At 44.6% G+C, this 18,031-nt stretch overlaps 1 protein-coding gene across 1 annotated transcript; it reads left to right on the top strand.

The window, feature by feature from the left end:
• The first annotated feature begins 2,866 nt into the window (after positions 1-2,866).
• On the top strand, positions 2,867-5,679 carry C2h3orf80 (similar to human chromosome 3 open reading frame 80). Its single transcript, NM_001399852.1, has one exon. It carries the CDS (start codon positions 3,231-3,233, stop codon positions 3,972-3,974), a length of 744 nt encoding a protein of 247 aa, NP_001386781.1. The 5' UTR covers positions 2,867-3,230; the 3' UTR covers positions 3,975-5,679.
• Positions 5,680-18,031: the final 12,352 nt, after the last annotated feature.

The following is an 18,031-nucleotide window of genomic DNA, read 5'->3' on the forward strand; positions in this document are numbered from 1 at the left end:
TGTGTGTGTGTGTGTGTGTGTGTGTAAGTCAGAGGCTGATTTCAGGTGTCTTCCTTAACCGATAGCCACCTTATCTTTTGAGAGTCTCTTGTTAAACCTAGGCTCACTAATCCAGGCAAGCTTGCAGCACCTGGCTTTCTCACCTCCTCAGACACATCCTGACCCACCCAGCTTTTTACATGGCTGCGGGGATCCAAACTCAGTTCCTTCTGCTTTCACAGCAACAATTTTACCAACAGATCCATCTCCTTAGCCTGTAATGTCCTTAATTATTTACCAAACTGTATTCCAACAAACCATGCATTTTGGATTAAAGTCAGTCACCTTTTACTATCTTCCCTCCCCCTCGTGTACTTATTAACAAAATCTAGTGCAAATTTTAACAAAATGCACTCTTTTTCCTATGAAACGTGTAATTAGCTTCTATCTTCCTGCTCTATTTATTTGTATGTTAGATGTAAACAAAAGAATCTGAGGAATGAATGCAGCTCTTGCGAGGCTTTATATGCACGTGCTCAGATTGCTTTTCCTCCCTTCCAAAAGTTGCACACAATACATTCATCACATTGCAGATAAAAATGGATTAGGTGAAACCAAGGGCCCCGAGAATAAAGAGTTTCTGCCGAGGGATCTAAGAGATGACACTTTGGGACTATCAGTTTGGAAAGCAAAGAATAAAAACTCCATTTTATATTCGCTTTTCAGAGCTCATCCTTTGTTTTCATGGAAGCAAGGCGTCTCCGTGTTTTATTTTAGACCAGGCCTGTATTCTTTAACTGTGTCCTAAAATTCTGCCAACAAAAATCTAACTCATTAAAAGAAGACAGAAGGGCTGGGGATTTAGCTCAGTGGTAGGGCGCTTACCTAGGAAGCGCAAGGCCCTGGGTTCGGTCCCCAGCTCCGAAAAAAAAGAACCAAAAAAAAAAAAAAAAAAAAAAAAGAAGACAGAGAAGAAACAGGTTAAATGTTGATGTTTAGGGGACCAGTGAGATGGTTTGAACTGTAAAAGGCCAGAAATGTGAGTTTGATTCCTGGGACTCACATGGGGGAAGAAGATATACCTCCCCCATAAATATATAAAACGTGATTTAAATGTTTAATGCCTTTGTTTCAAATTTCAAAACACCACCAGGCAGGCCACCCTTCTCTTTCATCAATCACAGAATCCCCCAACAAACACACTTTCCTCCTGCTGTTGCTTCTGCTGGCACTTGATTGTAAAGGCCCAAGGAGACTCTGCCGTTCTTTCATTTGTCCTTCCAGCCCATCTTGTCTTGAACTTCCCCTAGCCTGAGACTATTAAACACACCAAGTTTATCTTTGCTTTAGGCAAGTTATGAAGAAGGAAGACGTTTGGCATTTGTTCCCTCTGTTTAACTGAAATTGGGTATGCAGAAATGGGGTCACACCATTCTTGGGAGGCTATTTATTTATTTATTATCAATTAGCAGGGTTCCCGAATACAGAACATACTCAGTATACCTTCTCAATGTAAGTACAGCAAAAAGATACCGGCACTGTATCAAAAAAAAAAAAAAAAAAATCTCTTCCATCCCCCTAACTTGCTATAGCTTGAAAGCATTGGTTTTTTTTGTTTGTTTGTTTTGTTTTGTTTTGTTTTTTTAAGCTTTATGGGTGGACTAGGCCTCAGTCCTTCCCCGTGGATCATGGCCAGAGAATGTTTTGGCTTCATAAGAACTTAGTAAAGTCCTGTGCTTAAGGAAGTTTCACAGACACTTTTCCTAGAAGAGACAGCATCATTCTGAAGTTCAAGCAAAGCAAGGTGCTCCCACCCAAAGAAGTATTAGAAGACTTTTCATTTAGGCTGGGCCATGGCCCATCTCCATCAACCCACTCCATCTCCATCAACCCCACCCCTACCCATCCCGTTCTGCTTGTTCGACTTCTCTATTCAGGAGAGAAAGCTTGGCTCATGGCTGAGTCTGTTCCGGCACTTTATATCCGTTTACTTATTTTCTCACACCAACCTTCAAATTTCCCTGTTAGTTTTTCTCTTCAGTGAGTCCTTCTGCGTGTGTCTGTTTTATACTGCCTCAATCAAAGTGGCTTTCTCAGGGGGGGCTCCATCACCCAGCAGATGTGCCTAAAGGGTCTGGATGTGCTGAGCCTTTCTCCAGGGGTTGGTGGCATGAACGTAAACTGCCCGAAGAACTAAGTAGAAACAGTGCTTGTTTCCTTTAAAGTAAGATTTTGCAAACAAAAATAACCTTGAAAAAGACCTTCAGATAGTGCTCAGGAACTTTGCCAACCGCTTCCCGCTCCCCTCCGCCATCACAGATAGGCTATTTATGCTGCAGGAGGGAGCCCCTGCACCCCACAATTCTGCTATCCCTCTTTGGGCAAAGGAAAGCCAAGATCTGAGTTGGTGAGCCTCTGGGAAATAGGGGGTCTTCTCTCCTTGATGAGCTGAGTCACCTCAACAGAGTGCTTCTCTGTCCCTCTGGGGCTACTTCTGTGGCTGTAACTTGAGCCTCTCCAAAGAATTCTTACCTGTTCTGGAGTTCCTTAGGGTCCCGGCTCCCCAACAACCTGGACCTACCTGTCAGCAGAACTATCCAGCAGTTCCCACCCTTAGGGCAGCAATGAGGCTGCACTGGCCATTAGTGGCCATCATTCATTTTTAATCAGAAAGATCACAAGAAAGACTGTAAGCGGAACCCGGTCCGAGTCAATTTAAATAATATTCCCGGGGAAATCCAATCACTTAAAACTGAGACACCTACGCTAGTGAGAGAGAGCGCCCCGCCCGTCTGGCCGGGAAGAGCGCGCTGGCTGAATTAATCAAGATCAAGGGGCTCCGGGGCTGAGAGCTCAGCCTTAACCCTTCCAGCGCCGCGGGGTACCCAGGTGCCGGAAGAAGAGCGTGGCCGGCGACGGCCGAGATGCCCAGAGAGACCCAGCGCCAGCCTGCTCTGTTCATCCCGGCGGCTCCGCACGCTTCTCCCGGGACCCTGGCACCCGGGCGGCCCTCGGACTCCAGGTCACAGGTTCCCGAGGCGGCGACAGCGGTGAGCAGCAGCCGCCTCCCGCAGCCTCGGCGCGTCCCGGGCTCCTCCTCCCTCTCCAGCGTGGCCAAGTGAGCACCGCTCGGGCCGCAGGTAGCCGAGGCGCGGGAGGCGGCGCGCGCGGGACCCATCGGCAGCAGCGCCCGGGCCAGACGGAGCTCCGAGCCTTGCGGTCCCGGACCCCGGCGGAGATCCGCGCTGGCCATGTGGGGTCCCGGGGTCACCACCGAGGGCCTGTCGGTGGCTCCAGCGCCGCCGCCGCTGCTGCCTCTGCTGCTGCTGCTGGCGCTGGCGTTGGTGGCGCCCTCCCGGGGCGGCGGGGGCTGCGCGGAGCTGGCGTGCGGCGAGCGGGAGCGCTGCTGCGACTCGGCCAACGCCACGGCCGTGCGCTGCTGCAAGCTGCCGCTCCACGCCTTCCTAGACAACGTGGGCTGGTTCGTCCGCAAGCTCTCTGGGCTGCTCATCCTGCTGGTGCTCTTCGCCATCGGCTACTTCCTGCAGCGCATCATCTGCCCCAGCCCACGCAGGTACCCGCGTGGCCAGGCGCGACCTGGCCAGGCGCGACCGGGGCCTCCCGGGGGTGCCGGACCGCCGGGGACAGCGGGGCCACCCGACGACGACGACGACTCGCCCGCTCTGCTGCGCGATGAGGTGGCGGCGGGCTCGCAGGACTCACTGCTGGACAGTGGCGGTGGTCGGGGCCGAGGAGGTGGCGGACGCCTGCCCCCATCCAGCGTTTCGGAGCACGAACTGCGGGTGGTGTCACCGGTCTTTCTCCAGCTGCCCAGCTACGAGGAGGTCAAGTACCTTCCCACCTATGAGGAATCCATGCGGCTGCAGCAGCTCAACCCGGCGGAGGTCGTGTTGCCGGTGTCGGTGCTCGGCCGCCCGCGAGGCGGCAGTGCCGGGGACCCCGACGGCGGCCAGGGCCGTTTCCCGCTCATCTGAGTGCAGGGAGCCTCACGGGGATCGCCGGGACCGTACAAGATTGGGGGCTGTGGGTGGCACTCAACTGCAGGTGTGTTGGCAGCCGTCACTGACTGCCTCTGATCACACCTAGCATCCCCGCACAACCTGTAGCCTGGCGCCTAAGTCGGGGTCAGCCCCCTCCCTCTCGCTTCCCGGGGAATCTGTGGTTTTCTATGTTTCTTTGGGCTCAAGGCTAGGCAGCTCGGCGAGGCAATGGCTTTGGATTAGCCCCCCCAGCTCTTCTTGGACGGTCGTCCCCGCCCTCTGCCATGCCTCCCCTTGTGTTCACTGTAAGTGCCTGCTTCTCCAATCCAAAAGAACACGGAAACCATTTGGTGTGTCTAGAGACCCGCGGCTTGCTTTAAGGTTAAAAGGGAAGGAGCACAGGTTCATTCCTTGCTCTCCTGCTCGGACAGGTCACAGTCTCCCAGGACATAATAGTCAGGAGCCTTTGGCTCTGGACCTCGACCAGTGACTGCTACATGCAGGTCTGTGGAAGCAGTACTTGGCTGTGAGGGGATCCCTTGAGAAGGACCCAGAAAACCCTTTGGCGTCTTCCTGGCCGAGCAAATAGTTACAGCTGATGGCTCACAGTTTTGTTGGGGAAGGGATACCATGATGGATGGTTTAGCGGCTGCATCTGTTCAAGATGTGGCAACTTATTAATCCAGACCGTATTTGCAATATGGTACCGACGGGCTTTGATTTTTCAGTTTGTAGACTGTTTGTTTTGTCTTGTATTTTTCTATTTTATCATGCATTAGACAATTCAACAAATTGACAAGATAATCAGTTTTGTTTTAGGCCAGTCATCGTCAAGAAATCGCCCGCGTGTTTGATACAGTGTTGCACATCATTTCATTAAAGGGGGGAGGGCAGCGTCAAGCAGGAAATGTGACATAAAAACATGAAGGATATCTTATTTTCACTATTTGAGAGTATATTTTATTTTTAGTACTGAAGCATAATACATAACTTTTTATAATCACTGTGTGCGTTGTGTAGCCCGGCTCTGATGTGTATCGTGGAAGGATCATGAGTATACACACGCCACACGGTGGAGCAAGATGGCTTGCCTGTACTTCCTTCTCTGTTTTTCATCGGAGATACATTCTGCAAATCCATTCTAAACGTAAAAACGGACTTGTAACTTTTGTTCAAACCTGAAGATTTGCAGTAATGTGCAAAGATGGGTTCACCCAACCTGTTTATTATAACTAAGCAGTATCATTTACTCCATCTACCATTCTGGGACATTCCCTTTAAGCAAAGGGCAATAGGACATGTCTGTGTAATGTATCGTCCGTGAACACTATATACATCGTGTGCCATATAGCTGTGGTAGCTAACTGCTAACATGAAAGGAAAGGGTGGCAAGGAATATAGCTAGCTTCCCTGGAGAAGTGTGAATAGTACCAGTTGTCCAGAGAGATTTTCCACATGGGTCTATGACTGAAGAAGATGGGCAGGCCTAAGAAATCTTCAATTATCTGATTTGTATTTTTAAAAACAATTCGGTTACTTTTAACTTTTAGAGGGTGATTGAAAAGGTCCGATGTCCTGGGAACTTCTTTACTGTATGAGTTAAAATAAAAGAATTGTTTGCTTTAAACATCTCAAAGCTAATGACCCTGTCATTAAAGAAAATCATCCAAAGTGTATTAAAACAGAAAAACACCGAACTGTTTCTCTGTGCATTTTTTATTTCTCTTTAAAAGACAGGATCTCAGGTTGTAAACCAGGTTTGGCCTGGGACTCTCTCTGTAACCCAGGCTGGTCTCAAAGTTAGCTCAGTCTTTTCGGCCCTGTCTCCCAAGTCCTCAGATTGTAGGTGTGAGCCACCATACCTGGCTCTCTTTGTACAATTTTATCAGATTTATTACTGTGGAATAACATATTAAAATGTGAAATACATAATCCCTTGTGGAAAAGCAATTTTAAACTGAACTGACAGGCAAAAAGCATTAGCACTTGAGATTCTATTACCTGAAAATGATACAAGATTTAACCAAACTTAATTATACTGCCTTATATATCTATGTTAACTCATATATGGTAAATTTGTGTTGTACATGGCTATCAGTAATCACAAAATGAGCTTATTTTTATAGCATATACGTCTTAGCCAAATGAATTCAGGAGTGCCATGTTTCCCTGAAAGGCTCTGGTCTTTCCCTTCTCACCATCCCCCTGCCCACAAACAAAAAAGATAATAATTCCAAATATGGTAATCAATCTAGAATGCAGACGTTTACAAGCTAGATAAACACATGCACACAAGTAATGTACACGTGTGTAATCACTGGCTGTGCGAAGCAGCCATGTGGTATGAGAGTTCAATATCATACAAAGGGAAAAGGTCTTCTTGAGATAGGATGAGTTTTAAAGGCCATTGATTGCCACATCCTGCAAAGGCAAGGATGCGCCAACCAGGCAGACTGGCATTTGCAATTATGCCAAAGGGCATGAAAGTACTGTGGAAGGAAAAGGAGGGAGATGGCAATTGTAGAGGCCGAAGGCAGTGTATATAAAGTAAATGGCCTCCCTCAACACTTTAAAAGGCAGTATGATAGGTACTCCGATATCCTTTTTTGTACATGGTTTCTCTCAAGTGGAGTTGATAAAAGCAGTTCAGAGCTGAAACTGATATGCTATCAGCGTGAACGGCAGGTTCAGATTTACACAGTATTCTATAATGGCTTTTCATAAACTGTAAATAACCCGGATTTCCTGGTTGAGAGAAACCGTGTATGTGTTGAATTTTGAGTAACAAGCCTTAACCACCTCGCATTAACGATAGAACAAACCCTCCTTCCTTTCACGTGGCCAATCACAGAAATGGTGATGCCATAAAAATCATCAAGTGTTAAATAACTGGTACATTTGCTATTCATAAAAATCGTATAGAGCCTGATTTTACTTACATACTTTTACTTACAAAATTCACTTTTAATTTTATCACAAGAATTACAGCATGGGGATGGGGGTGACACATATGCCTGTCAGTAACTCAAACAGTATCAGCTGAACTCCTAGTTCAACAGGGTTAAATATCCCCATTGTTTTGATATTTCGTTCTCTCTTCTCTCCTGTGTTCTTGCTCTGCATTGTTTTCAGGTTTTCTTCAGAACCACTTCCGAAGAGAACTTCTCGGTTCTCACTGCAGTAATTCAATAGCACTCTAGGTACAGCCTCACTCTTTGCACAGAACTCTTGCAAATCAGTATTTTTCTAGCATTTTCTTTGTTTACTCTTTGCATCAGACTTCTGTAGGCTTATATTTTGAGCCAAGTAAGTTTTTCCCCTTTAATTTTTACATATAGATCTCTCTCTCTCTCTCTCTCTCTCTCTCTCTCTCTCTCTCTCTTTTTCTCTCTCCCCCCCCCATTTTGGGTAAAAGATGGGATCTTACCATTTCTAGATCTCAAACTCGTTAGCCCCTGACTCGTTGCTGTCTCTATTGCTCCTCATCTAGAGATTCTGGAAAGGATGATCAACACTTCTTTCTATCTTGCTCCGAAAATACATTATCTGCTGTATTGGGGAACAGAATTTGGCTTTTGCATTTTCTTCATAACAGGGACCTTATTTTGTTTCCAAACCTTATGCATATAGTATTTCTTCATAGACTGCTATATCTTTCTGCTCAGTTTTTCTCAGTTTGCTTTGTTTCCTTGGTGCATACTGCTTTATCTAAGAATTGGTTAAACCCATGTTGGCTTGCCAACAGTCATTTGTTGTCCTGGATAAAAGATCCCATCCTGTGACAGGGGATGGAGCATAGTCTGAGGGAAGAGCCAACCAATAATTAATTCAACTTGAGACCCATCCCATGGGCAAGCACCAATCCCTGACACTATTAGTGACACTCTGTTATGCTTGCAGACAGGCATCTAGCATGGCTGTCCTCTGAGAGGCTCCATCCAACAGTTGACAGAGATAGATGCAGAGACCCACAGACAAACCCTGGATAGTACTTGCAGGGAAGAATGAGGGAAAAGATTATGGCCCCTAAGGGGATTGGAACTCCACAGTAAGACCAACAGAGTCAAGTAACCTGGACCCTTGGGGGCTCTCAAAGAGCATTTGTGGACTGGACCTAGGCTTCCTGCACATATACAGCAGATGTGCAGCTTTGTCTTCATGTGGGTCTCGAACAACTGGAGCAGGGGCTATCCCAAAAGCTGTTGCCTGAACTTGGGATATGTTCTTTTAGCTGAGCTGCCTTGTCTGGCCTCAGTGGGAGAGGATGCACCTACCCCTAAAGAGACTTGATGTGCCATGGTAAGGGTATACCCAGGGGGGGTCCCCACCTGCTCAGAAGAGAAGGAGACTGGAGAGGATTATGGAAGGGAGTGACTCGGAGGGAGACTATGAGCAGGATGCAAAGTGATTTTTTAAAAGATTTACTTATTTATTATATATAAGTACACTGTAGCTATATTCAGACACACCAGAAGAGGGCATCAAATATCATTACAGATGGTTGTGAGCCACCATGTTGTTGCTGGGATTTGAACTCAGGACCTCTGGAAGAGCAGTCATTGCTCTTAACCACTGAGCCATCTCTCCAGCCCCATGATTTTTTTTTTATTTCATCCTGTTATAGACTATGGAGCCTGGAGACCTCAAAAGCACCTGGGTATGGGATGATTGCTGTGTCTTCAATACTTCACCGTGTTCTCATAAGGTGTTTGCAGTATCTTTGTTTAATTGGCCAGAGAAGAAGTTACCCCTGACTGTTTCTAATGATTCCACATGATCTTGTAACTTTACTAGCTTCATTAAGATTTTTGTCTAAAGAACTATTTTATCTTTTACCTCCTCGTTGGTCACACGTGCTTCATTAGCCCAAGGATTAGACCCTTCCAGATTTATTCATTTGTTCTTCAGTTTATATGAGTTTTATTTATTTTTATTATCAGCCCAAGATGTTACCAGATCAAAACTAATTTTGATTATTTTTCTAGGTCTTAAAGACGTCATCTCTTGACTTATAGGCTTAATTTTGATGTGAACTCTCTGGTTGGTCTGCCTTCTACTGCTGTGATAAACTCTACAGCCAAAAGCAACTTGAGGAAAAAAGACTTTATCTGGCTTACAGGTCCTGACCAGGTCATAATCAATCACTGAGACAACCAGGAACTCAGGAGGAGAGGAACAAGAACCACCGCGGAGGAAAGCTGCTTACCGGTTTCCTCTTCATGGCTGTCCCGGCTGGCATTTATGTATGACCCAGGACCACCTGCCCAGGAGTGGTACCACCCACAGTGAATCCAAGAGCATTCATTAATCAAGAAAATGCCCCACTGACTTTCCTACAGGGAATCTGGTAAAAGGATTTTCTCACCCGGATGACTCTAGTGTGTGTCAGTCTGATAAAGAAACAAACCAGCCAAGCAAACGTCAGGATCGTTCATGAGGCTGTCACATCCCTTGATGCTCCTGATGCTTGGCCTAGCTGGCTGCCAGCTTTCTGCAGCCTCATGACACGTTTGCCTCTCCCTTCGTGTCCCCCTCAGTGTCTTGCTTCACAGATCAGTCTTCCAGGCCTTGTTCTTGGAAGCTCCTCACAACATCCCCGTCTTTACTTGAATCTTTTCTTTTCACAGCGGCAACCTAAGACCTTTGCTGTCATCTACCAGTCCCGTATTTGTGACTGGAACAAAAGGACATTCTCCGACTTGCCTTCTGAAAATTAATCTCCTAATTCTTTACTCTCATCTCTGTCCACTGTTTGAAAAAACAGATGTTTACATTTCTGAAGCTCATGGCCGGGGGTGGTGATCTCGTTCAATGACTAACACTGTCTTGCAGATTCTTTACCAACCTCGAAGACATTAATTTTGGATTCATATTCACAGAGATCACAAGAGTCTTCTTGCCTGGGAGCCTGGTTCACTCCCATCTGTGTTTGCTGTGTGGAGCATGTCTCCACATCTATTGTTAAACACCATTTGACTTGCAAACAGCACTTTTCCCCCTTGGGTCCTGTCATGCATGCCCCTGTCCCAAAACACCTTCAGATGAACTTTTATTGCTTGACTTTTTCAATAAAATAATTTCTACTTGGCTCAAGGTTTTCATTCATTTTAAGACGTTGTAGACAGCCAATGTTGAAGATGGGTAATGCTTTAGATGGCCAGTGTTGTAGATAGTAATATTGATAGCCAATGTTACAAATGGTCAGTGTTGTAGATGGTCAGTGTATTAAGTAGTCACTATTTTAGATGGTCAGTGTGGTGGTTTGAATAAAAATGGCCCCCCATAGCTCCATAGGGAGTGGCACAATTCGGAGGTGTGGCCTTGCTAGAGTAGGTGTGGCTTTGTTGGAGGAAGTGCATCACTAGAGGCGGCTTTGAGGTCCCAGAAGCTCAAGCCAGGCCTAGGCCTGTCACTTCCTGCCACTTGTGGATCCAGATGTAGGACTACCCCTCCAGCACCACATCTGCCTCTGTGCCACCATACCTCCTAGCATGATGATACTGGACTAAAACCTCTGAATTCTAAGCCAGCCCCAATTAAATGCTGTCCTTTATAAGAGTTGCCATGGTCTTGGTGTCTCTTCAAGGCAATAAAACCATAACTAAGACAGTGTTTTACATGGTCAGTGTTTTAGATGGTCATCAATGTGCTTTTGACTGAAAATGTGTGTGAGCAACTTGAACGGAAAGAATTACAGAAATTCTTCGTGACAGGTACTCTCGGCAATGGTTCCTCTGCTGCTTTTCTGTTATATCTGAATCCGAGATAAGAGCTTCTTGCTATAAGCAAGTTCTCCAAGCCTCATTATAAGCTTCATAATGTCTCCCAAGTCTCTCACACTTACTGTAGGAGTCTCCAGCGGTCTCTTGATGTTCTCTATGATTCACGGTTCCACTGTGGGATTGTCAGGAGGTTCTTGACACTGATCAGAGCTTCTCCTCTGTTGTCCTTTTTTCTAGGTCTCTCTCTCTCTATTGGTTCTCCTCCAATCTCTCTTAGATTCAGTCCTATCCAGAGATGATCTCAGAAGCTTCTTGAGTCAAAGATTCAACTGACTGACATTTCTTTGCAGGAGCTTTCCTGGGTTTGTCTTTTTTGGCTCCACAATTTGCTATAGGGTTCTCTAGGTCCCTTTATAAGAAGAGAAGACAGACGAGATACTCACCAGCTGCGTAAACCTGTGAAGGGTTTATTAGACCCTTCAGAAAGACAGCTAAAGAGCCAACTTCCCTCACAGATTTGGTTTTTTATTGGGCTGGGGAGCGGGGAGAGGCATGAGGGCAGAGGGCAGGAAGGCTTTTTGTGGTATTAACTCCAGGAATTTGAAAGCATTGGTTACAGGGAGTCAGAGGCACTAGTAGGCTGGGATGGACTTGTTTTCAAATGGAGGACACTTTTGTGTTTTGGCATCCTTGGTTTCTGCTGTCTTCCTGGGTCTGGCCTTCTCTGTGAGCAGTCTAAACAAACTTCTGGGCGAGGATTGGCTTTTCACACATCTCCATTTGACAAAAACAAAGCCCTTACTGCTTCAGCTTGTTTAGGGACTTTATTAAATTGTTTAGTACATTTTTGAACTTTTTTACTGCATTTTCCCAGTTGTGCCTAGAAGCCTTGTAGTTCTGATTTCGAGGTCTGGGAAACATAGAGCACAAAATTTCTTATTTTTCTATTGATATTGTCACCTTGCAGTCTCTTTTTAAGTGTTTGCAGGAGCTCTGAGAACTACTGGGTCTTCCATGAATTCTGATTTTGTTTTAGGAACGCAGCAGCTTCCCTGTGAGTGTTAGATAATTCACTGGTTCTAGATTCTTCTCTGGAATGAACCAGTTCCAGGTGTTCTGTGGACATTGTGTCTGCTTGTTGTCTATTTGCTCACTGGTCTCTTCTGTGTTTATGGGGACACTCTGAAAGCTTCTGGCTCTTTATGGGGCCTAGCTTCATCTTAAGTGTCCTCAGCTACTTCATAAGCGTTCTCAGAGTTTTGCTGCTTCTGGTTTATGCTTTAGAAGATTGTTGTATAGCAATTGCCTTTGAATTGAATCAGTCAATTCCTGGAAGTTCCTTGCCTTAATACTGTGGAGCAAACAGCTCCCAAGACTCAGGACGTCTCTGTAACTTACCAACTTCACCAGACAAAGTAGCAGAAATAGGACTAGTATTCTTTTATAGAAGATAAAACCCATCTATCCCTTGTTGGCTCATCCACACATCTGGCGACTTACAGTGGAATAGATTTAAGGTGTTTACCCAAAGCACAGGCTTCCCCAACATTACACAGGTTGTGAGGAATGCTGAGGAGAGGGGACTCTCAGAGCTGTCAAGCTGCCTACGAGTGGTGCTTCAGGGTCCAGCTTTCATTGGTCATCACCCATACTGGAGTGGGCTTTTGGCAGCCATCGAGTCATCCAAGCTCCCATAAGTAATCCCAGTAAACTAACTGTTCACCAAGTCAGACTTTGGTAGCCATGGTGGTTTAAATAAATATGGTGTCCATAGACTCGTGTATTTGAATGGTTGGTCCATAAGGTGTGGCATTATTAGGAGGTGTGGCCTTGTTGTGTTAGGCATGACCTTGTTGGAGGAAATACATCACTGTGTATGCAGCCTTTGAGGTCTCATTTATGCTCAAGCTATGCTCAGTGTGGTAGGCAGTCTTCTTGCTGCCTGTAGATCGAGATGTAAAACTCTTGGCTTTGTCTCCATCGCCATGCCTGCCTGCACGCTGCCATGCTCCCTGCCATGATGATAATGGACTAAACCTCTGAACCTGTAAGCCAGCCCCAGTTAAGCGTTGTCCCTCATTAGAGTTGCTGTGGTCATAGTATCTCTTCACATCAATAAAACCCTGGCTCAGACAGTGGACGTACTTTGTTCTGTTGTTGATTCATATCTTGAACAAGTAAATGCTTGATCATGTCTCCCCAGAAACAGTGTCTTACAAAAATTCATCAGTTTATCTCTTTCTAAGATAGTCATTTATCTTTCTGTCAGAGCTTCTATATTCCTATTCCATCCATTCTGGATTTCATGTATCCCAGGATGCTGGCCGAAGTCCATGTGTATTTAAAGATGACCTAAACGTCTGATCCTCCTATCTCCACCTCCCAAGTGCCAAGGTCACAACCATACAATTCACCATAACACACTGAATAGCATCACTTCTAGCTTTCTGTACAATAACATTTGGAACAAATTTTCATTCCAGCCTTTCTTATTGAGTAATATCCATCTATAACAACTCCCAACTATTTGTGTGATCTAGACAAGCTTGGTGGGTAAAACTGAACAAAATAAAATGTGGGCATGAATATGTCTTTGAATATAATGGCACATGTTATGGAGGTGACATTTCATTTTTTAATCATGATAAAACAGTAATAATCATGATAAATCATTTTAACAGTACTAGCTGTGTGCTTCATCCTGCCTAGCTTGGTCCTGGAAACCTGACCAGGTGATGAGGGAATGAGTGAAGGGCAGACAGACAGACACAAGTGCAGAATAGCTGGGGGAGGATGGGCTGTGCACTCTGACGGACACAGAACAGCAGCAACCCTATTTTGTATGTCTAAATCGAGGAAGTGAGTGTATTGCACACTAACCTCACTTTTTCCCCCACAAACAAAATAATTTAAATTTGTTACTTAAAGGAACCATTATTAAAAATATTATGAAAGGATAGCATGGTGGTGCAAGCCTTTAATGCCAGCACTCGGAAGGCAGAGGCAGGCAGATCTCTGTGAGTTCGAGGCAAGCCTCCTTGTCTACAGAGCAAGTTCCAGGACAGCCACATACAAAGAAACCCTGTCTCAAAAAAAAAAAGTTATAGAACTTGAGTGGGCACCTACAATGACTTCAGATTATGTGTAGGCTGAAGACATGTTTAATGATAAAAGATGTTTGAAAAAGTGACTCACATTGTTTCTGTCTGTTTCACTTTTTTAAATCTGACTTGGTTAATTTTTAGGATTTAAAAGAATTTCTTTAAAAGATCTGAAAAGCCCTGTTAGCATTTTAAAAGGGGAACAATGTTTTCCATGCTCACCATGCAGATGAGAAAACAGACTGTAACGTACCTGAACGTCCAGTGTAAAGGGAGATCCTGCATCAAGGACAAACGTAGTACATCCATGTGTTAGGGCTCTCTGTATATTGGGGAGAATGTTATTGCTAAGATTTCATATAGGATGGTAGGCTGTCTAGTCCAACTTGATAAACCTGGCTGTAAAGTAGTATGTCTACACCTATTTTCTTTACCAGTAAAATACCTACCGTAGAAGATATTATGGGAATGGAGATAATGTGTAGAGAGTACTTAACATAGTCTCTTGGGTATAAAGGTGGATTTCCAGTACTAATGCATAAGATTGACACGGGGGTCCGTGAGACGACTCAGTATGACTGATACAGTATGGTCCTGGAGTGCATTTATATAGCATACTTACCTTGTTTTTTAGAAAAGCATAGTTTAATCTTTTTTACTTTTGCCACAGTGAGGATCTCACTTGTGGACCTGCACATGCCAGGCTTGCCTACCACTGAGCAGCAGCCACGGTCTATATACATAGTTTGTATGTACAAAGGGAAGTTTAAAGATATTCTTCAATACACTCACAGCAAGTTTTTACTCTAGTAAATCATATACTAAAATATATATGTAGTGAAGATTCTGGAGTTTTTGTTTTTTTTTTTAAATTGAAATATTATCAGAATGGTTTTTTGTTTTAATGCCAGGTAAGGAGATATGGGGCTGCTTCGCCACAGCTGACAATAATTTGCCTTGTGGCCTGGCAGAGACGTGGTTTTTCCAGCTGCAGACAGTTTCTGAATTGTATGATGTTTGGAATTGTGGGAATTTTTCAGATCATGTATATATGCTAGAGGCCTGATAGGAGAGGTGGGTGGTTGTTGGTCCTTCAGGGGGTGGGTTGTGGTTTGTTAGGAGTCATGCTCAAAGAAGAAACAAGAAGAAAGAAATTAGTTTCAGAAATTTCTCTCTCCCTTCCAACCTTCTCTCTCTACTATCTAGTGATGGAGTGAAACAGGGGTTGAAAGGAGATAAAGAGTGAGAAAAAGAAGAACCCACAAAGAAGAAACAAGAAGAAATTAGATTCCTAGATCACTGTCTCCCCTCTCTCCTTCCTCTCCAATCTAGTGATTGATAGAGGGTGAAAAACGGGATAAAGAGTGGAACAAAGAATCCACAAAGTAGCTCAGTCTAGCTACATATACTTCCTGTCAAACTCGTTTAAAATTTAGCATAGCTTGATCTGGAGAAATAGCTCACTCATAATGAGTCTTCCAGGCAAGCACAAGGACCTAAGTTCTGATCCTCAGAGCTTATGTAAAAAGCCAGGCATGGTGGCCTGTGCTCTAACCCCAGCCTTGGGGTCAGAGGTGATCAGAGAGTTGAATCCCTGCAGCTCCTGGCCACCCAGCCTAGCTGAAGTGATGAGCTTCAGGCTCAATGAGAGACGCTGACTGGAATAATCAAGGTGAAGAGAGATCAGGGAAAGACAGCCATGTCAACCTTGGACCTCCACGAACATGCACACACAGATGCACATGTGCACATGTGGACATACCACACACGCGCACCTATACAAAGCCACAAACATGAATAACACTTACCATAATCTATGTTCTGTTCTGTACACCATTCTTTGTCTAAAACATAACATTGGAAATATCAATCTACAGCAGGGACCAGTGGCAGATATATTTATAAAATATACAGGGTGTTGATATATATGTGAAAAATTCTACCAAAATTATGAAAGTTGAAGTAGCTGAGAAGCTTCTATGATAAATGTGGGTTTGTTTGTTTTTTGTTGTTTTGGGGTTTTTACTTTTATTTTGAGACAGAGTCTCATTCTCTGTCCCCTAAAATTTGGCCTAAAATTCTCCATGTAGACCAAGCTCTTCTTGGACGTCTGGCATCCTACTGCCTCTATCTCTCTAGTGCTAAGGTTATAGGTATATGCCATCACGCCTGGCATATACACATATATGTGTGTGTATATGTATATACACATAACTATATATATATATATATGTAGGTTTGTATATATAGGTCAGGTATAGGTATGTGTGCCAACACACACACACACTATATATATATATATATATATATATATATATATATATATATATATGTATATACTATACACACACATAAGCACCTGTAAATACAACGTTCAAAGTGACTGGGCACATGACTATCTGACACAACACAGAATACATCTGGTCCTTTTGAATGTCCTGAGTGACCGACATGACTTCAGTATCCTAATGAGACACTCAGGCTGGAGCTGGCCACCTGCAGTACCACCCCAGTGATTAGTAGGTTGGAGATCTCAGTCAGCTGGACTCCAGGGGACAAAATGGGTTTGGAGATTGAATTCATTTATGCGGCCAATAAATTCTACAGTTATGCCTATGTAATGAATGCCTGATTAAGTAATCAGAAAAGACCTGAGGACACTGAGGCTGGTTGGTTAATACACGAGTGTGCTGGACAGATGACAAGCAGATCCCACAAGGAGGCACAGACTCGCCCCCCATCTACACCCCGCCGCATGTCCACCTTGAACTTGGCAGGCGCATGTCTTCTCATGTGGTTATTGTTAAATTGCATCTTGCATGCTGAAACTCAAATTCTAAGTACTGGTGGGTTCCATGAAATCACTCTAGTGGAATCTGACGCTAATTCACTGATAGTTTATCTCAAAATTGGATTGTAGGACAACAGCTGGTGCCAGAAAATTGTGCTTTGGTCACATTTGTGCCATGACAAGACTTGCTTGAGTGGTTCTGATTCGTAACAATACCAACCGCAAAGAGAAAGGCTAAATGCAGACAGCAGGAGGAGCCTTTCTTTCTGAAAGGTTACCATGTTAGTCCAATTTCTGTTGCTAATCATCAGTCCAGCATGGTTTACCTGGCTCCAGGTCTTAGAGATTCCATGGCACAAGGCTGGTAATGGCCCTCCTGCTGGTTGAACCCCAAAGCATATAGGATGTCACACAGCATGAGACAGGGAGGGTGCATGTACCTGTTTGGCCCTCTTCTGAGAAGGAACCCCCATCATTGAGATGCCTTGATAATGATTTGATCTAAGTGTATCTCTCAGACCCCAGTTTTGAATGTCAGCTTGGTTGTTTTCATTTTCTAAACATCCAGCAATGGAGGTTACTTTTCAATGCATGAAGCCTCCAAGGACCTTCAAACCATAGCACACAGTCACTGTCCGTACTGGACATATGAAGCCACAGAAGGAAACAAGTCATCCGTGATATGAAACTGTAACTGTACCACAACCAGCTGATAAAGGTAAAATGAAATTTTATCAATGGAATTGAGAACTGGTGGCCAACACCACATTAGGGCAGGACGCTCATTTGGATATGTAAGGAGGTGCAAAATAAGTAACACGTTTTTGCATATGACCACTCGATGCTGCTACGGAAATAGGTAACAGTTAACATGAGAGTAAAGGAGAACACTAGACAACACCTTGACCCTGAACCAAGCTCAGATTTTGACAAGTCCGAGTCATGGTCACTTACCTCGAGAACTTGTTCTGGCACAGCACAGGGACATGCCACAAAGAGACAGGGTGAAACCAAGAAACCAGTGAGATCGGTAGCTATTAAATGAAAGTGCTGGCTCATTCTGTGGGTGCCTGGAATTAGATTAGGGCCTTGGGAAATCTCTACTTTATTTTGGCTTTTAGATTTTCGAGACCACTCTCACCACGTTGCTGAGGTTGGTCTGGAACTTGCTATGTAGCCCATGCTGACTTTCCAACTTCCTGTTTCTGCAGGCCCAGGTAAGATCTTTATCTTAACTGAACTGTGAAGGTTTCTGTGGGTCTTTGCTTTCAAAATCAGTTATAACAACAGCCTTTAAAAAGTTATTCATCTACACAGAGCTCACCGTGGCACAACTGCAGACAGCTGCACATGATCCAGTCACATGGCAAGCGACTATTCCAAAGGGAACGGCCATCCTGGAGGACTCAATACAAGCTGTGGTGAAAGGCGTGTCCT

The sequence above is a fragment of the Rattus norvegicus genome, chromosome 2 (assembly GCF_036323735.1).
Source record: "Rattus norvegicus strain BN/NHsdMcwi chromosome 2, GRCr8, whole genome shotgun sequence".
NCBI classification, from domain to species: domain Eukaryota; kingdom Metazoa; phylum Chordata; class Mammalia; order Rodentia; family Muridae; genus Rattus; species Rattus norvegicus.